Below are 22,654 nucleotides of genomic sequence, written 5' to 3'. Positions count from 1 at the left end.
AGGAAGATTTAAATTTTTAATATTCTGAGGCAGAAAGAAGCAAATACACTGTAGTCTTGTCTTTTGTTGTCACTCCTCCTACATAGCAGCACCCACAGTCCCGTGTAACCATTGAAAGCACAATCCAGATATTTGGTGACAGGCCTCTATCAAGTTAAAATTAAGCTCTGGTTTTAAAGAGCTCTATACTTTACCCCAAACATGATGTAAGCCATAAACAATAGCATTTTCAAAATAACTTTTTTTATTCCAATGAGAAGTCTTAAATGAAAATAGTAATTCTATTATGCAACGGGGGGCTTGTGAGAGTGTATTGAACTGCAGGTTGGATACATATGTACCAAGTTCAATCTTGTTCAGCCATATCACATATTATATATGGTGGGTTCTTTCATGATTAATGCTTTTGGTTGCAGATGATAAATCATGTATTGGACTATGTGTTGAGCTGGATCGACATACTTGCATGCAAGACAGATTTGAACAGAAAGACTAGTAGAAGAAGCTGATGGAAAAAATAACTAGAAAATGGTATTTTGTCATTTAAGAACACACATTTCCTCTGGCTTTTAGGATAACTTTAATTTATGTTGCAATTAGGTATCTAATAAGAGAATGTATGAGTTGTACATAACTTTTTGGACCTCATACTTAACCAACGTTTTTGCGCAATCCTTGATATTATTAAGCCTCAGATGCATATGTATTTTTTTTATTATTGAAAGAATCCAATCAATTCACAAAATGTGTTGTGGGGCAGCTACTGTCGTTATACTAGTTAGTTAATATTTGCCTTACTAGATTTTTCCAGAGCTGTCAGCCAAAATTTCTAGTTTGATAAACGTTGAACATGTACAAAGAAGAAGGAGAAGTAACGTTAGTTAAGTAGTAGTAGTAGTCAACTGGTATATTAGAAGTAAGAAGAGAAGTGAAATTTGGACAAATGGAGGACCACACATATTATTTAGCACAAGAGCCGACAGAGCGTGTTGGCCACTGTAGCCTCTCTTGGGCGTTCTTTATTTCGTCCTTAAATCTTTATTGCAAAAAGACAAATAAAGTGTACATGGGACATGAAGAAGTATGAAGAACTTTGATTCATGCAAAATCACGTATTGCACCATGTGTCGCTGGTTACAGTTTCGCCACTAAGGTCCTGTCTACACGAACTAGAGATGGGAAAAGTCACTCTTCTGACAGACTCGAGTCACCAAATCTCTCATTAAAATGAACTAATCTTTTTTTGTGTCATTTTGTTCATTTTAACTAGGCTGGTTATTGCGGCGCTGCAGCCCTCTAGTGGGCGATTTTTAACAAAACAGCGCAGTTCTCAAACACAGAAGACTGTCTGGCTTGCTCTAATAGACAAAGTTTAATGCACAAATTCACCTCTTGATCATTCTCTATCATGGTTCAATAAAGCCCCATGGAGCCACAAACAAATTCAAACCATGGAAATACCACAGAAACATATATTGTCAATATTCAATTAAGCCACTACTCCGGCTAAATCCGTCTATTTTCACAATCTTTCCTGAGTATACTACCACACCAGCCATATATATGTATATAATTATAATTACAATCTTTATATCTCTAAAGTGCTCATTCATACAACAGCCTAACGTCCCTATCTATGGGTAAAATCTATATATTAACATCAGATTTGCGGGGAATATATTGAAGTAATAAGCTTGACACACTAGATGAATAAAACTTTTTAACTCTTTTTAACAAATAATAATCTCAAACATTGCCAGGTTGTTCACCAGTCAAGAGCGGTGAAACGACAGCACGGCTCTGTTGATAAATAAAAAGTAAAAGTTAGTTTGCCTTCTCTGGTGGACCGGATCAGCTGTTAGCTGTAATCAAAACAAACCACAGGGCTAACGCTAACGTTGCTATGAGGCTGTCTTTTAATGTTTTAATGACCGGGTCCATTTGTTTTGGCGAGGAGATGACCTCTGTGGTAATTCGGCTCCCAGTAGAACCCTGTCAGGGCACTGAAGTGGAGCGGACCCAGAACAACTGTCATCAGCTGTTAGCTGTAAACACTAGCAGGACTAAACTTATGGGACAGCTGTGTTAAAACTATGGCACAACATCACTGCTCTGTAATAACGTTATGCTTTGTTAAATGTCATCAGTCCGGTGACTGTTACCTGACAACCGACTTGCCTCTAATTCCCTGGTGCTGGCAATTACTCAGCCTGCCGAGTGAAGACCGACTCTGAGGAGAACCCATGCGAGCGGTGAACGATTAGCTCATTCCTGCTCCACAGTAGCCAAGATGTCATGTGAAAAATGAACGACTCAAACCCGGAGACCCACACTTATGAGTTCTGAACTAATCAATTCTGCTTCCTGTGCTGCCTTCTAACCACAGCCCTGTAGCCGAGCTGTCACATGAAAAATGAACGACTCAAACCCAGAGACCCACAGTTGAGAGTCGTGAACTAATCAGTTCTGTTTCCTGTGCTGACTGAGACCATGCAGCTGCCGTATGACGAGTGAACATAAGAGTCCAAGACTATTCACGCATGCATGAAAATGAACGGATTACTAAGTGAGACAACCCGTTCCTCCTGAGTCACATACAAGATTAGGTCAAATGAACAAAACGTTCTTTGAACGACACAACACGAACACGGGTATTTTCGAAACCAGAACTTTTTCTACACAGTTTGGCCGTTCGTCCAGACAGAAACGCAGTATCAGGTCAATGAAACCGAATATTTTTGAAAACCCCTGCCAGGGTGAGGATTTTAAGAAACGCCGGTTGCAGTGTTGTGTAGACAGTAAAACCGTAGTTTTTGCCTTCAGAGTGCGCGTCATTTGTTAGTGCCAAATCCTTACTGCCAGATCTGTTCTGCACATGCACAAAAGTGGTTCTGTTAGTCAAAGAAGGTTATAGCAAATCTGCCTATTCAAAATGATCTAACTAAATATTTTAAATCAAGATAACAAAATGTTTTTTAATCACTGGAGACTGAACTTTCCACTATGATGTAATAGGAATATACTTAAGATATGCAAAACCTTTTTCATCAGTACTTTTTTTTTTTACATACTTATCGCTGACTTAGGTTTAGGCACACACCCTTGTGATGGTTATGGTAAGAGTAAGGGGCTTTGGGAAGCTGTCAACGCCTTTTATACTAAAGGCTATGTAGCTAGCTATGTAGCTAGCTACTAGTGCTTCCGGTCTAGACAGGGCGTCTCATACATACGCACCCGGGGGTGTCTCATACAGACCCTGAAGGGTACATTTTACATCAAATAACGCTTTGTCAGGCTTTCTGAAAGTGTCAATATTTCACACCCTGAGATGAGAACAGACAACGATACACAAGTAATTGTGTACAGGCACATTTGTGCTAATCTTCTTTGACAGACAGGACCACTTTTGCACATGTGCAGATAGGGATCCGTCAGGCAACACAGATTTGGTACCTACACCGTTATCTGCTGTGTTTGATGTCAGATTGTGCGCCACTGCCTGCTTTGTTTATGAATTTACTAGGCTCTGATTCACCAACATTGCTTTGTGCTTAGGGTCATATCGCAGCCTGGTGGTTTGGCATGTTATTGACAGCGCTTGATAGTGTGTTTTTGCATTTTCATGTAGAAAGGAGGAAAAACTCTGGTTATAAAAGTACTGGTGTCCGTGTGGACTAGGCCTAAAACTTACACACTGAACCTTTAGCTCAAGGTCCACTAATTTGCATATGCTTTTGCTTTAGTAGAACACTGTAAAAATGTGGTTAAATCATCTGGAAAAAGTTGTGCTTTTCATGCTTGACCTTGGAAACAATAAAACTTGCTATTTTTCTCTGGAGATTTAGAGAGTAAGTTGACCTTGACCTGTTTTTTTTAATAGAGTTGGTTTGCTGGTAAAATCAGACTTTGGTTCCAATAAAAACAAACAGTTTACTGGAATCTCACAGATACAAGGCTTTATTTAGTGTCTAAGATGTGAATATGGACAATGTCATTTGAATCTCACGCATTATTTCTCCAGCAGGGAGCATTGGAGAGTTGTCAAGGCCTTTAAATGGCTTCCCATACTCAGTGACTTGAGATCAATGTCCCTTTGGGAGGGAGATGAGAACTGCTGGTGCATTTAGGAGGTAACGTGTCAGCAAGCAGAAATACAGAGAGAGCACTGTACTTAAAGTAGGATGTTGGTGGGCAAAGATGAAATCTCCTTAAATTGCTGGAGTTAACAGTGCGTGGTCTTCTGTCTTTGTGCTTTAAAGGGAGAGCTCCACATTCTACTTTAAAATGAGTCACAGTAACTTTTTGAACGTACAATGACATGGCTTCATGTGGCTGTGAGAAAACTTTATATTTTTTATTGAATTGTTTGAATTGTGTTGTGCAATTGACTCCATATCTGGTGTAATCAAATTATGTTTGACTGCATGGTCGAGGAAGAGGTGATTTGTTATGCACTTTTTACTCTGAACTATCTGTGGGCAAACAAAATTCCACTCACAGACTGATAAAGAAATATGAATTGAATTAAACCAAATGGAAGTCAGCAATAATGGAAAATGGTCTTTTTTATTCTTCCTTCTGTTATCTTTCCATTCTCAGTGCCACTATCTCAATCTTTCAAAGGAATAACAAACCAACTGTCGCTTCGATGTATTGTCCATCTAATTTTTGCACACTGACTAATTCTATTGTCTTCTGCAGTTACAGTTTGAGTGGGCAGTGAAAGCTGCTTGATCTTGAAGAAATTCACCACATATTTACTTCCAGTCTTTAATAGAGTACTGCAGATAATCCTTCTATTGTTTTAGTCTGTGATGATATGTGATCATTCAGCAGTTTATTTCCACAGAGCCATGGGTACTGACTGTGGGATAAAGCTGCAAAACCCACCAGATGGATGCAAATAAACCTGCCATCAGCTGTGGATCAGCTTTCATATTATTTGTTTGACTCCTCTACCTTGTAGTGGTTCTGACCAGAGAGGTTTAAAGGCTCTAAATGTGGAAATTTCCAAGCTTCTGCATAGGTAAGGTGGATTTTTAGCAAAAAACACATCCTCAAAACTAATTTAGCTTGTGTGCAGTTGGGTCAATACCGTATAGGCTTTAGTCTCATACAGTGGTCAGCAAGGGCAAACAATTGAGAAAGCAGAGAGCATAGCAAAAATTGAAAGAGATAGCGTTTGCTCTCTAACACCAGCCCTGTACTCTATGAGGACAAGTATGACAGAAAGTGTCTTTTCCTGTTCTTCAGCTTTTCTCAGCAGAAAACCAGGGACTTATTCTCTTTATCTTTGGCCTTACTTGAAGAGATCATTTGCTGCTCAGGACCCTGAAACATAAGCTGGCAGATCCTCTTGTGGCTGCTATAAGAAAGAGGATAACAGAGGGAGGGAGTCATGGTGGAGTCCCCCAGATCATGTACTGAACAGGATGTACAGAGGAACCATCTGGTCCCTCCCCAAGAGGGAAGACACCCCCTCGTCCTTCATGTTTGTCTCCACACAGCTGAATTGTTCAAGGTAAGTGCCTCTTATTTCTATTGTATAAACCAAACACCCAGTAGATCAAATGTTGGCTTCTTTTGTGAGCTTCTCTGTGCAGAGATTATTTTCCTTAAACAGCAATTACAACTCCACTCCACCTTAATGATTTGAGAGGAAAGAATGGTTCATGTTTTTAGTAAGAAAATTGCTTTCCTTCTCTTTTTTTTTTCCAGATGAGCCTGCTATTTGCCGCTGTCCTGTTATTGTGTTGCAGATACAATGCCACGGGAACTCAAGGTGGGTCAATACTTTTCTCATTGAGGATGCAATAAAAGTAAACTGTCTCATTATTCTTCCTACTCAGAAATTCTCATTTAGATTGTAGCCTGGATCCCACCAGTTGTTTGCCACTTAAAATTAGCACTTGTCATCTCCTCGGGGCTGAGAGGCCCTTTTTTAAATGCAAGTGTAGATTTAGATGTAATGGGATAGCAGGCGGTGTTCATGTGTTCATTTCTCTGTGAGGCATTTCAGCACCGTCATGTTGATAAAATGAAACAGGTTGGATTCAAATTCAAGGAAGTTCAAGGAACTGTATGCTTATTCAGTTTCTTGTCGACAGTTAGATGAGAAGATCTATACCTCTCTCATGTCTGACCGTTAAATCTGAAACAAGAGCCAGCAGCTGGTTAGCTTAGTTTAGCATAAAGACTGGAAACGGGGGGAAATAACTGGTCTGATTTTGTCCAAACGTAACAAGGTGCTTGTCAGTTTGTGGTTTTACAGGAGGTTGTGCTCCATTTCTTGCCGGGGAGCAGTGACCTTCTAAAGTCTTCACTTTTTGCCTGGCAATCTCACGCTGAAGACAGGACTCCAAGAAGTCACTACTCCTGACCCTCCCTGTAAAACTGCAACCTTTCATTTTCACACCTTGGTTTTATACAATTTAAACAAACCAGATATAAGTGAACTTTAGCTGTGCTGGCAGGTAGATTTTGTTACCTTTGGACAAAGCAAAACTAGCTGTTTCCCCCTGTTTCCAGGCTTCATGCTATGCTAAGTTAACCACCTTCTGGTTGTAACTTCATATTTAGTGTACGTATATGAAAATGGCATTAATCTTCTCATGTAATTCTCGGCAAGATTGCAAATTAGCATATTTTCCATAATGTCTACTTTAAGATCAGGAATTGATGTATTCGGTCAAGATGTCTGACATTGAAGATTGAATTGGATAATTACATTTTTGAGGTTTCTGATATGGAAAATCAAGGACAGTACAAGATATACATGGTTTTCAAGTGGTAAATTGTGAAAGTGCTTTTGCTGGGCAATTGACAACAAAAGTGGACATTTATGGCTGACAGTTTTGTGGGGGCTTTTGTATTTCAATCACACAGTTAAAGAACAAAAAATGAGAGGAAAAGAAAAACGGATCTAATCTAAATACTCCCACAGTGAACCTCTACATACCAGACCAGGATGTGAAAATAAAAAATGTCTCTTGCACAGATTAATGCAGTGGAAAAGTGTAACTTTTGGCGGGTTTCTGTTCCATTCAGCTCACGAATGTCAAGGTCAGGGTGTCATGAGCTGTGGCCAGTGTCTGGCAGCAGGGCCACACTGTGCTTGGTGTGCTGAGGAGGTGAGTGACCTCGGAAACACACTCAGCCATCCTCTGCGAAGCGATCACAGGTGAGACACCCCTGTGCACACTATGGAACCATGAAAAAGCTTCTTAGTTCAGTTCCTTTATATGAGAAATGCTTTTTGGGAAAGGCTATGAATTATTTGGAAATTAATTCCTTGTTTAAATGTGCAATCAGTAATTTATTTAATTTATTTATTATTTGGAGAATTTAAAAGACAAATTGATAATTCAATCAAGGTTTTAAGCATATTATGCAAAGGCATGTCCTCATAAGTATTGATAACTGATGACAGATAGTTATGATTTTGATGTTTCAAAATTGAGACTGTAGTTGAAAAATGATCTAAAATCTAAAAAAAAACACTTGCCCCTGCTGGAGACCATATGTTAAAAATGATTTACATTACATTTGAATCATCTTATCTTGTTATTGACACGTTGTGTTGAAAAATAATATAAGCTTGATGTAAGTTGTCCCAACATAAACACAATAAAATTAAGTGCTGAAGTAGGCCATCATATATATAAGAGTGTTAAAGTGTTGATAACTTTATATGCAAATGGAAAGATGCAGCTGTGAGCAAACACTGAAAAACATACACACCTTTCATTATCGCATTCACACCCTGTCTATAGTCTGTAGTCTACATCATTTCTTTATGCAAATTGCCATTTTGCACTATAGTATGTCATTTAGTCTTAGCTGTCTTAGTATCTTCCATTTTCATTTTTGAGTTTGTTTAAAAGGGACTGAACTCGACCTAAACCTTTTCTAGAAGTGGGCCAGCACGTATGGGAACGCTGTGACACAGCCGGGGCGCTGCTGAGGAGGGGCTGTCCTTTTGCTCGCCTGGAAGACCCCAGAGGTTCCACTGTCCTTATAAAGATCACCTCCCATCCTAAAGAACAAAGACACTATGGGCAGCACAGAAAGGTCACTGAACTCCAGCCTCAGACTATCCTGCTGTACCTCAGGCCAGGTAGGTGTTTTTCCATCCCATCCATCCATCCATCGTCAACCGCTTGACCTGCGTAAAGGGTCGCGGGGGGCTGGAGCCAATCCCAGCTGGCATCGGGCAAAGGCAGGGTACACCCTGGACAGGTCGCCAGTCCATTGCAGGAGGTGTTTTTCCATGTTGGAAAAAAAAAAAAGTATACACCCCCTTTGTTTTTGACAAATATGCATGATAATTAAATTTTCATTTCATTCATCTTTGTCTATCAGGCTCACGGAGGTCTGGGGAAATTCAGGCACAAAGAAGTCACATAGAAAAGCAGTTGGAAAGCAGTTGCCAACTAATTAAAGGACAGTATATGGATAACTTTCCAGAAGAGGTGATTTCTTAACACATGGACTGTGCTGACTCAGGAAAGTCAATTTCCTGAGTCAATTGTAGGTAGGTAGGTAGGTAGGTAGATTTTATTGTCACAATACAACAAGTTGTAGAGTGAAATTGAGTTTTGTAATCAATTGTGATGAGATTTCCTCCACACCTCAGTGAAGTGGAGGACATAGTTCTTCTGGAAATAACATAGCTTAACCTCATAGAGTCTTTAGCTCAAGAAGCAACGTTCCTGATTGCAAACAGAAGCAGCAGGCTTTACGGCAAACTACGGTATAGATAGAAAGTACACATTCATCTTAAACAAGTTGTTTTACCATGTGACTGATATATGGAATATTACAAAATTATATATGTGGCAGTTTTCCAGATGGATTTTAATTTGATTGTAAATCAGAGAGATTATATATCTCATCTGGCTTGGGGACACCTCAGGATCCCCCAGGAGGAGCTGGAAAACACTGCTGGGAAGAGTGACGTCTGGACTAACATTCTTAGCCTGCTGCCACTGGATAAATGGCGGAAGATGAATGGCACAGCTAGAAATACTGAGTTCATGGATCCCCCAGCAACCTTCTACCCCTCAAAGAAACAACTACATTACACTACACATTTTATTTATGAATTAACTGTCAAATTAAAACTGTATCTCTCTACATGATGGTCTAAATGCTATTACATATAGTAACTTTCTGTGAAAATATAAAGAAATCACTGTAACTCAGTTGTTGGCCGAAAATGTTCAAATTAAAAAAATACAGACTCTAAACAAATGTCCTTAAAAACTTACTGTATGTGATTTGTGAGTAGAAACTCCTCATCAAGACAGTAACAAATCCAAAAACCCAGGACATGTCCTTAGTGTTACAGCTGTGTAATTATGTTTCCAAAGAAATTACCACATTTGCAATTTGTAGGTGAACCCCAGAGCTTTGAGGTGACGTGTGGAGGACTACCCCATAGACCTGTATCACCTGATGGATCTATCGTTCTCCATGGAGGACGACCTGCCCAATATCAAGAAGTTGGGAGTTGACCTTATGGAAGAGATGAGGAATACTACCAGTGACTTTAGAATTGGTCTGTCTGCCTCAGTTTCCATTTCCTTCTCTCCTGAAATGTAGGCTAACATAAATTGTCTTAACTTTTTATACCTCCATACTCCTTTTTATGGTGTACTCCTGTGTCACATTCACACAGCTACACACCTGGGAGCTGCCCGGTACAATAATAATCTTACTACTGGCCACTGAGCAGCACTATTGGAGCGATTGGGGATTAAGCGCTTTGCTCAAGGACAACTGGTAGCTTTTGAGAGAAGGGAGAGCATTACTTATTCACTTTCCACCCTTCAGTCACAAAATCGCTTCTCAAAACTTTGCGCTACCTCTTACCCCCTTTCCATTCATTCCCTCTCCAAAAGGCTTTGGTGCATTTGTGATGCCGTACATCAGCACTGTGAAGGACATGCTCAGCTACCTCTGTAAGAGGAAGGAGCCCTGGCCCGGCGCCCCTCCTTTCACCTACCACCATGTCCTGAGTTTCACCGCCAATGGAAGCCTCTTCACAGAGGCAGTGGGGGGGCAGCAGATCTCGGGCAAAACCTGGATTTACCAGAGGGAGGGCTGAATGCCGTGATGCAGGCCGCCGTGTGTGAGGTAATGCAAGGAAGCTCAGCAGGGAGCAGGACTGCAATACTGAGATTGTTGTTTTCGTTTGGGTGGGCGTTTATGTGGAGGAAGTGCAAAGACTGCAGACAATAGATGAGAGGAGCATTTCAGAATACTAATCTTCCTTTGGGAAACTGCACCAGTTAGTTTTGGGTGTATTTTAAACTCAATAACAATATGGAAATTTGATTTTAATAATTTTATAATGACTGGTTTGAGTGATTTAAGCCCTAAAGAGCATGAAGGAATACATTATAACTCATCCACAGTCATTTGATTAAATACAAAAGCAGAAAGGTAATTCTTTTCCCAAAGCCTGTCAGAAATACTTATATCAGTCACGGTGCTCCATTTGCTGCCAATTGGCAGTTTATTGACTGTTTGATGTTCTTCGTTTGTAGGAGCGGATCGGCTGAAAGAATGTGACTCGTCTGCTGGTGTTTTCTACTGATGCTGGCTTCCACTTTGCTGGAGATGGAAAACTTGGCGGCAATGTACTGCCCGCCGATGTAAAGTCTCACTAAAGTGTCATATATAAAAATGTGTACACAAGCGCAAATTCCCAGGTTTGGTATTAAGCTTAGAAATATTTTAAAGCCTGATTTAGCAATTTGTTTTTAATATTAACACTCTGTTAAATGGCTATGTGTAAGGTCATAGGGGCCATTTTTATAATCTAGAGAAAATAATTATCAAGCTCTGCATCAGCTCTCCTGGGTTTTTATGCCAGTACCAAAACAATACTTATTCTGATTTCCTGACTTTGAGGTATATAAAACATGAAAATAAAACCCTTGACAAAAGAAGTTCTCAAAAGTTACATGTGTCTAAACACAAGCAGCTATATAAACGCTTAAAATACAGCAAATTTATTGTTCATATGAGTCAGGTTGCTAGCAAAAGTAGCATTTCTGTTTTTCAAAACTTGTTGGTACTTGTATTGAGGTTTAATACCCATATTTAGTTCATTGTTTTGTTTAGTTTTTGGCAAATTTACTGCATGGTTAAGTTTTATCACTCTCATCAACCCAATTTCCAGCTCTAGCAGCAGCTATTTTCAGCAGTAAAAGAGAAAAACCTCTTAAAAGCCCAGTAGGCTAGACTACCTGCCAGGAACCAAACAGCAGACAAAGTAATCAACAAGCTTAAAAAGAAGTTGAACATCTAGCAGCTAAAGATCAAGACAGTTTTCTCAGGAGTTAATAGACATCAAACAAGACCGGAAAGGAGAGTAAATACCAGACGTCCATTCATTTGGTGGAAAGAAACACGATTTTAATGGGATAATAATGTTGCTCTTTGGCTGCTGTGTTAGCAGGTACTTGTGTGCTAACACTTTAGCCTTACTTTTGTGGGTTGCTTTGTTTTCACGTTCTTTTCTCTTGTGGGTAAAAAAATGATGAATGCAGCTTTGTGATATCTCAAGCTTATATTCACAGACAAAGACCAAAGCTTTAGCTCAGCAGAACAAACCATCACAGCGGGATGTGTGTGTGTTTGTGTGTTTTCACTCTGTTGCATGTACTGGCTAGCAGTGGTCCAGAGGAGCATACAATGCTTATCCTATGGACCAGATATTGCAGCGCGTGCTAAATTGATTCCCATCTGCAATCCTAGCAGTGAAATAGAGGTCCAGGCTGCTGCAGATAGAAGTCAAAGACAGTGATTTAAAGGTCAGAATCAACAGCACAATTCCCTGGGTAAAGAAGATGCTGACAGGCACACCCTGATGGGAAACAGCTGGAGTGTTTGTGGAGTAATCCAAACCAAAGCTTTCATCTCTAAATCTCACTGTGTGTGTGTGTGTGTGTGTGTGTGTGTGTGTGTGTGTGTGTGTGTGTGTGTGTGTATAGATGGCTACGTCTGTGTCTGTGTCTATTTACCTGCTTGTGAGTGTATATCTTTGTCCCTGTGTGTTAAACAATCCATATAGCTCTCTCATTAAGTTCATGGGAGTGTTATGTGTCTTGACCTCATTGCAGTCCAGGCAGTTGACAGGTGGAGTGAATATAGATCCATTATTATCTCTTATCTATTTCTGTCTGGATAAATGGCCACCCAAGGCTGAAAATTGATGTGCAAGGCTCTGGTGTTACTCCTCTCTGAATGGTACTTATTTATCTATTTGGAGGAAATGGAAAATCTGTCAGGGAGAGTGAATGAAATGAGCGATTAAAAGAGATGTTAGATGGGAGGGAAAGTGGGAGGACAGCGATAGAGGGAAGAGGGAGAGTGTGCTTAACTACTGATTACACATACATTCTCACCTGAGTGTTATGCATTGCATTTTGCATCTGCCCTGACTCCCCTCTGTCAGGACTATCCTTCAGTGGCTCACATCGCCGAAACATTGAGACGAAAGAACATCCAGACCATCTTCGCTGTCACCGTAGAGGTCACTCACTTGTATGAGGTACAGCAGTGACTCTCTCTGTTCATTCATTATTCATCCATCCATTTTTCATAAATGCATACTTTGGTGCTATGAAGAGTTGTTTTCTATCCAGGAAAGTGGGCGGAAGTAAAGTGGCGGCACCACAGTTGTGCCACTTGTGCAATTGTGCTGTAGTGTATAGAAAGGATTTCACCCTTTAACCACTTTTATGGAGCTTTTCCCCAAAGAATATGCTAAATTCACAAACCTTCCTGATACCTTAATGGATCTCACTAATGCTCCATCTGAACCTATCATTTTACATAATTTTCCAAGATGTAAATAAGTATTTATTGAATCTGACTACAATGAAGAACATCATGATTTATGTGTTTCTTAATTGTATGGCTGCAAATCAAATCTGAAACTAGCTAGGCTGCACACTATATAAAAGGTCAAGTCTTGTGATATTCTGCATTTTTGTTATTGTCAAATAAATACCATGAAAAGATTAAAACTAACAATGTGTTAAGACTAGTATTTTCAAAAACAATTAGCAAACAGTAAATGGTGTATTTGTTGGAAACCGCTTTCAGCTGCACATCTGGTGCTCTAGTGGGTATTTACAGCACCAGGACGGTATATGTAGGACTGAATCACAATAAACTACAATGCCTGAGCGCAATGTAATGACATGTCACCCAGTGCAACGGTGTGGCTCATTGATGTGTTTTTAATAGTTTTTTAGACAACAGTGGACGTCTATGGCAGCTATATCAACACAGAGAAATACTTATTCTGATCACATAACAGAAAAATCAACAGACTTATCCTTTGACATTTACATGGATCTTGTGGAGATCAATCAAAAGTGGTAACATTTAAGTTGTTGTTTTTTAAGGGGTTTTATTCGAATTCAACTTCTTTCCCATAGACTACTTTCATCCATCAGACGGGGTGATTTCCAATTCAAGCATCCGTGCTTTGACACCACATGTACGGAAGGGTTGCTTGAAAGAGTAGCATATAAATCAGCTGGCAGACTGTCAATAAGCACATATTCATTCATCTATGTTGAGGATATTGTTGTTTTGCTGCAGGGCCTAAGAAGCATCCTCCCAAAATGTGCAGTCTTTCCAGCAACTCCCACAACATCCTGCAGATAATAGTCGAAGCGTATAATGTAAGTGAGGCAGAAACTCCCTTCCCACAAAGGTCATTACCCTCAGGTGTGTTGCCTGCTGACACCTTCTCATCTTTAAGGGGTTAACTGCTCTATTGACTGCAGGCACTGACCTCTGAGGTTGTTACGGAGAACAGCAAGTTGCCACCGGGCTATCACATCTCCTAAACTTCCCACTGTAAGCACCGCAAGCCGAGATGCAGCGAGCAGGGGTGGAAGTGCTCCAACATTTCCATAGGTGATGAGTTGTGTAGGCATGTGGCTTGCTCTGTGTGTGGTTGGTAGTGTAAGTGCTTCTGTTAGCATGTGGCCATTGATGCTAATGCTAATTATGATTACCTCGTTAGTGGAGCATTATAATTGTGCTCAAGGAATTCTCACCTCCCCTCTAGGTGAGCTTTAATATAAGCATTACAGCACCTCTGTGCGTGACTGCCTCACAAAGACAACCCCGTATTATTATTAAGCCCCAAGGCTATAGTGAAGAGGTTGAGGTCCTGCTGAGCCCCACATACGAGTGCTCATGACAAAAGGCCCTGGTCCCACACAGTCCTTCACGTAGTCATGGCAACGGCACTCTGGAGCGTGGCACATGCAGGTAGGTGAAGTAGCTTGAATGGCATCAATTTTGCTAATAAGCTTAATTTGAGGTTATTCAGGACAAAATCAAGCAACATATATTTGTTTTATGTGTTAGAGGTGTAAAGAGGGGCGGGTCGGAACATTGTGTGAATGCGATCTAGCAGAGCCGAGCAATGCAGTTGACTCATACGTTTGTTGGCGTGATAAGAATCAGAAGTGTGCGGCGGACACGGAGAGTGTGTTTGTCGCAAGAGCAGCAGTAATGCCAACCACGCTTACTATGGGCAGTTCTGTGAATGCTGTGATTTCAGCTGTGATCAGTACCAAGGACTGCAGTGTGGAGGTGTGGGTAACACATAGACAACCACTGTCAGATAAGATGTGTCACACAATCGAAGAGGTGATGAAATAATACTCTTTTGACATGTTTGTTATATCCCAGGGCACAGCAGGTGTGTCTGCGGGGTGTGTACGTGTCTCCCAGCGTTTCGTGGTCAAGCGTGTGAGTGCCCTCTCACCTTGGAGTCTTGTCTGTCTCAGGATAAACAGATTTGTGTAGGCAGGGGGGACTATCACTGTGGCGCTTGCACTTGCCATGACACCCGCTTCCAAGGCCCAACTTGTGAGCTTTGTCCTTCCTGCCCCAGTGTCTGCACCTTGCACACGTACCATGACCTTTTCAGCTCTAGCAAGTGAAAATTCATATGGAGTATATCAAGGTTTTACTGGATATTTAATGATAAAAATATATTAGAGAACTCAGCCTGCTTTCATTGCCGTCCTTTTCTAAATACTGTTTCAATTTTGATTACACTGATAGTTCTTTTCCACAGAGAATGCATCTTGTGCAAGGCCCTCTCACTGGGTATGAATCCAAAGGAGTGTGAGACGAGGCGTGCACACCTGAACCTCACTCTGGTAGGTCAGGCTGGTGTCTTAGCAACAGTGCCCCCCTCTCTGGGCCTTCAAAGGTGTATGGAAGTGGACACAGAGAGCTGCAGAGTGCACTTCCTGCTGAGGACTGGACAAAGAGAAGACTTTGGCCACGTTTATGTAGCTCTTGAACGAGGTAGGCAGACCAGATTCTCTAGGATTTTATGACTTCACCAATATATCAATAATACATTTTGACAGTTTGAGCAGCTCTAGGGATTTTTTCTTAATGTAAAAATGTATCTTTAAGAAGGGCTTCAACAGAAAAACTACTTAATGATGTTTGCACTCACCACCATAAGATTTAACAAGCATATTAATCTGAAATACTGTGCATTTTTTGAAGGAATATCGACAGTCTGTTTCCTCTGTCTCTCAAGAATGCCCATCAGGTCCGAACGTGATCCTGATTACCGCAGTGCTATCAGTTGTGGTGCTGGGTGTGGCTTTGTTGCTGCTATGGAAACTACTCACCAGCATCCATGACCGCAGGGAGTTTCCCCGCTTCCAGAGAGAGCTGGAGCAGAGATGCTGGAACAGGGTGAGCCCTGCCCAACAAACCCTTCTGACAGTCCCTGTCAATCAGGGGCTGTACAATAAATGCAGGAATGTATCTTGGTGACATTGCTGCAGGGACCTTTTTGACAACTGACACAGGAAAACAAGAGCATGCTGGTAAGTACAGAAGAATCAGGAAAATACAATAAGAGCTAAGGAAAGGCGTGAGACATATTTTTTTTTTAAAATAGCCACATATACATGTTTAGCTCTAAAATTAAACATTCTACATTGTACGTGTAACTCAAGACAACTCTAGACTCTAAAATAAAATCAAGTTTGATCACTAATGCCTTCAATTTATCAGTGGTAATGTGACACAAAATTAATCCCTTCATGTAGCATGACACTTGTTTCCACTCTGTTGCAGAGTGACAACCCCATCTACAAGAGTGCCATCACAACAACTGTCAACCCGAAATATAGACCAGTGATAGCAGCCATGGAAAGCGAGATCCCTGTTGTGAAGCACAATGAAGCAACATCTTTTATCTGAACTGTTGTCAGCAGTTGGTCCTACTCATTTGGCAAGGGGGAAGACAGATGTTGATGTCTGACTTACTCTCCTTTGATCTCAATATGCAACCCCAGACTGCCGGTCTCCAGCCCTTCCCGTTCCTGCAGGCCCTGCACGCACACAAATTCAAACAGCATCCCCCACATAAACTTCTTCTTATACAGGGTTAGTTGTCTGTGGGATACATGCAAAGTTAATGCCCTCACATTAATAAAATCCACAAAAGCTAATTACATATAGTGTAATATTTTATAAGACATATGCAGGGAAAATCTCACGTATATGCCAACGGTTACCTCGGCTGTGTAACTTGGGGCTCAGAAGAAAAGATATACAAAGAGAGTGAGGTGAGAATTCTGCATTATGTATTGTAATCCCAGCGGAGACACTGCTCTTTACATGGGTCTCCACTGCCCTCTAGATGAGAGGAGAATAAATTGTCATCCTGCTAGAAATGATGAAGCAGCTTTACATTCATTTACAGTTCACCATAGTCAGAGAAGATGCTATTTTGGGCATGAACATGAAACCCACAAACTTGGTGCTTTTGTATTCCAACAGTTACCTGTGAATTCATCAAACAGAGCAGCGCAGGCTTGATATGGTGCAATGTAATGTACAACTTTAAAAGAGCAGCCCGTGTACGTGCCAGCCACTTTGCCAGTGCACTGGGCTGAATCATGTAAGCGCCGAGAAACAATGGGATGTTCAAATCTAAATGGATATTAGGGTTTTTCCACTGCCTTATAGGCTACAGATGGCTGCTGATGACCTTGCTGTGAGAGTTGAGCAAAGCGATATTAATCATAGCGGTGCCTCTTCCACTCCCAGAGTCACTGGGCAGGCGTGCATGCAGCTTTAACAGCCAGTGGGTGGCGGGAGGTGGTGGTATAGTGGTGGTGGTGGAGCATCAGAGAAATTGACTCCATATGCTTCCACTATGCAGCATTCTCTTTCATCTGTGTCTGATGTAAAAAAAAAAAAAAAAAAAAAAAGACAGAAAACATAGTGTGGTGCGAATATCACAGTTTCAGAGGAGGCAGCAGAGGCAGCCCTGCCCTGCGACAAGACTCATGTGAAGGGGCAGAGATGGGGGGGGGGGGGGGGGGGGGGGGGGGGGGGTGGAGGGAGGTGACCAGCCCTGGAGACAGTTACATAACAAATACTGCAACCATGTTGGGATTAACACTGTAGCTGTTGCATCTCATCACTTGTTGGTCTGTGAGTGGCTTAAATAAATTAGTAACATTTTGTCAGTGGCTGCCTCTGGTGTCTATAATAAAAGTATATTTTTATGTGTAGCCTTTGCTTTTTCTAATTATTTGAATGCATAATTTGAACAAATAAAATGCAATAACAAATTGCATGATTCTTATAACTTGTATTATTTAAATTTGTTGTTGTTGTTATTATTATTATTATTATTCATGTGTGGGCGGGGGGGGCGCAGTGAGCTCATCCTCCCCGAGCTCTCCACAGGTGATTGGTGGCATTCACCCTCCAATCACAATCCGCCTGCAAAGTGGCTCGGTGGTCAGTTTGGATCTCTTTTTATTTTTTTATGTTTGTCGAAGTAACCTTAGCGAACTATCCAAGTTTACGGTGACCGACAGGATATCACTTTCTCTACCCTGACGTTTGTTTCCAGCGACCTCTCGCAGTGAGTTAACGGCACTTTCAAAAATAAATTATTAATTTTAAAAACCGTTTTCCTCTTGAGGCGTCCTGAAGGGAGCTAACCAGCGTTAGCATTCGGCTAGCATGACAACCAGAAGAACTGCCATCATCATCATCTTCATCATCCTCCCCTGTGGCTTTGCTAGCAGCAGGTAAGTTGCAACTCCGACTCAAGCTAGTTTCCCCTCCGTGTTACCTTTGTGGGAATCGAAAGGGACGCATTTCAATTGCGGACAAGTTAGTTGCGAGTTTATAATAAACTGTTGGCAGTCTGTCCGCAAACTGTTAGCTGGCTGGTAAATGGCGCAGGGTCAGGGAAACTGGGCTAAGCTAGCGGTAGCATCCTGTCAGCTAGCCTCGGTGTCGCTGGTCCTTGTGCAAACACAGCTGTTTCTGATCTTTGGGCTCGAAACGATTTATGAACCCTTTAAAAGCTGCTTTTGTAATCGGCCTTGTAAGCGGTGAATGCATGTCGTCTACATTTTGTGAAGACGCCTTTTCCACCTATCGTGTCCTGTCCTCTTTACTCTTCCATAAATGGGTTTGCACTAATGTACACTCTGTGGTGTTGTATCAACAAAACTTGGTCTACATTATTAAACATGGTTCAAAGGAAATGGCTTCTAAAATGAATTCATACAGTCCTTTTGAATTGAAAATGAGCAAATGTGAACTTGAGAATGGCTAGCGTGAGTGTGTGTTGTAGATAATTGTCAAATCTTGGTCCAAATGTTCTCCCCAGTGATCCCACAACAACAGTTTATTACTGTAATGAATACCCAATAGAGAAGGAAAGACGCATCTCTGTGGCCAATAAATCATATTAACCATGTATTTTGATTAGACAAGACTCAAGTTAATCATGTTTTTTTTAATATTAGTATGTCTTTCTTGCCACTCTGCTTCACAGGTCTCCATTATGGTCTGCAGATTTGAGCCTATTGCTCCCAAACGGATGATGATTAATCATGTCAGCCTCCCACATCTGTGCCATTCACTCGTGCCCACAGGAAATCTCACCCATCCCTACAGGTTATTTGCTTTTTTAAATCTTTATTATTCTATTTAGATGTGACCGTAAACATATCTTGTGCCTCTGTATATCACAATGTAAAGCTCAGGCAGCCAAGGTCAGGGCTGTGTTGCCCATAGGGGATACATCCACTTTAAAAATGTCTGCACACCCATTTCCTATTTCTCAGTATTGCACATACAGATAATCGGTATTTGCACAATTGATCTGGTGTTTAACATTTGTGTTGCAGTGGCAAACTTTATACCTCCACATGTATTGTATTGATGAATATATATCTAATGACTTTATGTCCGTCCGTCTAGATAAAAGTGCTTGAGTTCTCTTAGATCATAAACACAATGTGAAGACAGGTGTAGAGATCATACTTTGAACCGTTTATAATGAGGCTTGCTCTTCTGCATGGAGGAGGTTTTTTCTTGAGTACTTATTGATTCTTTCTGAATATATTTAATTCTATATAATTAGGCCTATTACTTTTACATCTGAAGCAACGAATGCTGAACTGTTATGGACTAGCAGTTATTGCACTTATAAGTGTAAGGCATGTCTCCCTTCTACATTCACGCAACTCTTTTGGGCCACATTTGAATCAAATAAACATTAAGCACTTAAGCAAGTGAGATGTTCAGCAGTGGTTGGCCTAAATATTAAAAATGTACAAGCCGTATTATTGCATTGACTTAGAATGTGGTCTGATTAGGGCTGGACAATAAAACTATAACAGAAATGATCGTGATATAATTTTTTTTCAATAACAATATAACAGATGTTCAGTAAATATTCAGTAAATGTTTGATTTTATTCACTTGAATCACACACGAATTAGGACTTAATTTTTTATTAAGATGTTTATTTTGTTGAGGAAAAAGGACTGAAAAAACCTTTTACTTAATTTTGCTCATGCATATTTGTTGAAAAAGATTTTAACATAATTGTTTTGAATGTTCTACCTCAGATATGTGAAGTGATCCACTGTTTGGATCATGTGTTGACCATAAAGAAGAGTTTAAACCACAATTCTTCAACTTTCCCTCAGGAGCCAAAATCAGCTTTTAAACTCTAAATAAATGACGATTTGATACTTATCGTGATAATTATCGATATCGAAAGATATGAAACTTTTTATCGTGATAACATTTTTGGCCATATCGTCCAGCCTTAGGTCTGATCATTTGTGCCAAAACATATTGCTATTGAGCATTTCAGAAATGATCAGCTTTTGAAGTGTGTGACTCCTGTAATGGGGCGGGGGGGGGAGAAATGCCACATTGTTGAAAGTCATCAGCGGAGAAAGGCAAGACGTCTCATCTAACAAGTGGTCAAATGTACATAACATTGCAGTACATCAGTAATGTGCAGAAGGACCCGTCAAGACTCACAGTTTTTTCACCCTTGAAGCTGTTGGGCTACAGCAGCAGAAGACTGTGCTGATTCCCACGTCTGACAGTTAGGAACAAGAAGATGAAGCTACACCGGATCACAACAAGTGACGGCTGACAAATTAAACAATGTTTGAGTCCTTCTTGATTTCTGTTGCTTGGCAAGGCGTGAATCCATGGATCCATCCTACCCTTGTTGTGGTCGTAACATCATATAAGAAGCATTAGAAACATTTATTACACCACCGGAGCATTTTAATGCCAGTGCACAGCATTTATCTGGTGAACAAAGGATAATGCACATACTCAAAAACTACAAAAGAGCATCAGTTAATACATTTTATGTAAAAAGTGCTTGTTGATGACTGCTAACTAATTTACAGTATAAGTCAGTTTCAGTATTTTCAGTATTGGAATAACTTTTGCCATCTTGCAAATCGTAATTAGATCAATTTCTTAACTGTAAACATGTCATTTTCAGTTTGCAGGGAGTACTCTTCTCCAGTCATGTGTGAATCAAGGAATAACTAAAAGAAATTAACTTGGATGTGGCCAAAATGTATAACCTTTATGTTTCATCCTTATCCAACATTACATAGCTTCTTAACTACATCGGTATTTACCAATTAAGCTGTTTCTTTTATTGTGTCTAGGTCCATGTATCGTATGTGAGTGAAAATAATATTTGTATTTTAATGTGTTAAAGAAAAGAATGGCGTAGGTGTGGAGATGGGGATGTTTACCCACTTTTCCAGCGTCGTCTGACCGTGTTCATGTCTTCTGCATGGACAGAAAAGAACAGCAGAAAATGTTCACATGTAATCATAGTGGGGGATTTTAGTTTATTATTCTTTATACCACAGGGTGGCGCTATTCGCAAAACAATTGAATCTAATAGGAAGAACATGTGTCCTATTTTTGGTTACTCATTAATTTAAACACATGATAGAAGTTTAAAATTGTGTGTGTCATTGCAAGGTTAAAAAAACAACCTCACATGCCTATGAGTGTGTTTTACTCAGAAATATATGTAATGCTGCGGTGCGACACACAGGTTTGTTTTTCATGTATTTGTTTATTTATTTATTCTTACATGGAGAATAAATATGTATTCGTACGTCAGCCTGGCGTGTTACAGGGTGACAACATCCCGAGCCTGGGAAGTTCACATCCCCTTCATCAGCATCCAGCATCTTGCCCCCACCGTCGGTACACCTCCCCTCCTCCCGTACCCCAAGGGTCTCGCGAGCGCGCACGCGTGCGAAACTGCGTGGGAATGGCTGTTTGTGTGATCGAGGGGGTTGGGCCGCTTGGAGCGAGCGGAGAGCTGCATGAGTTTGTAATGTCCGCCATGTTGGCCATGGCGTATTGAACCGGGGAGGAACAGCGGATCGTAGGGAAAAAAAAGACCGACAGAGAGCGACCGAGACCCGGGCCTGCCCGGCTCAGTTCGCGCTGCTACCCTCAATCGACCGACTGACTCCTAGAGACCGTCACAGATTCATCCATGAGAACTCGAGGCAGAGCTGCTGTTATTCCTAGCAGATCGAATAGATTTATGCTACATCTTTTAATATAAAAATGAGTAAATTGTCGTTTCGGGCACGGGCGCTGGATGCTAGTAAGCCTCTACCCGTCTTCCGCTGCGAGGATTTGCCAGACCTGCACGAATATGCCTCGATCAACCGGGCAGTGCCGCAGATGCCAACTGGGATGGAAAAAGAGGAGGAATCGGTATGTTTTTTTTATTGCTGGCCGACTGGTGGTGGATCACTTTAGCGGTGTTTTCACATCGAGGGGCGCCACTATGTTGCCTGCGCAAGCTTATGCAAAATGGCCGCCATATCTGCCCTTTAGTGCACACGACGGATCTCGGTGAATACTCAATATTCCGACCCCGCTTTACTGCAGGTGTTATTGCAAGCTCGCACTGGTTTGATTTTTTATTCGTAAGCCGTGTTGTGTCCATTTATTTCACTTGCAATTGCGCCCGAAAGCACAAAGAAGTCACGTGACTTGTATCTGTTCCACCATTTTGTTGACTTTCTCTTTGGTAAAGGCGAGCGGGGATAGGCCTTGGACGTGGTGTACCTCCGTGAGCAAATGCCAGGGGGAGACACTGAGCCCCCCCAGCCCGGTTTGACAGCTAGGTGTTGCGTGTTGACAGCTCCAGCTCTTGCCATGTGTGCTGCTCACTGTCTGCACTTGGCATAGAAAGGGGGGGAAAAAAAATGTATGACTGCCCTCAGTTTAATCCTACTTGCAG

General features: G+C 41.1%; 1 protein-coding gene and 1 pseudogene across 2 annotated transcripts in view; both read left to right on the top strand.

Annotated features, from left to right (window-relative positions):
- Nucleotides 1–5,432: 5,432 nt before the first annotated feature.
- Nucleotides 5,433–16,628, top strand: LOC123982599 (annotated as a pseudogene).
- Nucleotides 16,629–17,840: 1,212 nt separating this feature from the next.
- LOC123962206 (enhancer of polycomb homolog 1-like) overlaps nucleotides 17,841–22,654 on the top strand; it is a 36,469-nt gene continuing 31,655 nt past the window's right edge. The window contains exons 1-2 of one of the 2 annotated variants that reach the window (XM_046038313.1): nucleotides 17,841–18,125; nucleotides 18,884–19,005. Coding sequence is in view for 1 of the 2 variants with exons in the window: in XM_046038249.1 (XP_045894205.1) it covers nucleotides 21,970–22,122 (153 nt within the window). In the remaining variant the exon portion in view is untranslated. Of the gene's footprint in view, nucleotides 18,126–18,883; nucleotides 19,006–21,609; nucleotides 22,123–22,654 lie in introns of those variants that run through there. The other variant, XM_046038249.1, reaches the window with a different exon arrangement.

This window comes from Micropterus dolomieu, linkage group LG01, assembly GCF_021292245.1.
Source record: "Micropterus dolomieu isolate WLL.071019.BEF.003 ecotype Adirondacks linkage group LG01, ASM2129224v1, whole genome shotgun sequence".
Taxonomy (NCBI): Eukaryota; Metazoa; Chordata; class Actinopteri; order Centrarchiformes; family Centrarchidae; genus Micropterus; species Micropterus dolomieu.
Note: the sequence above shows the minus strand (reverse complement) of the source record. Positions and strands in the feature narration are given on the sequence as shown.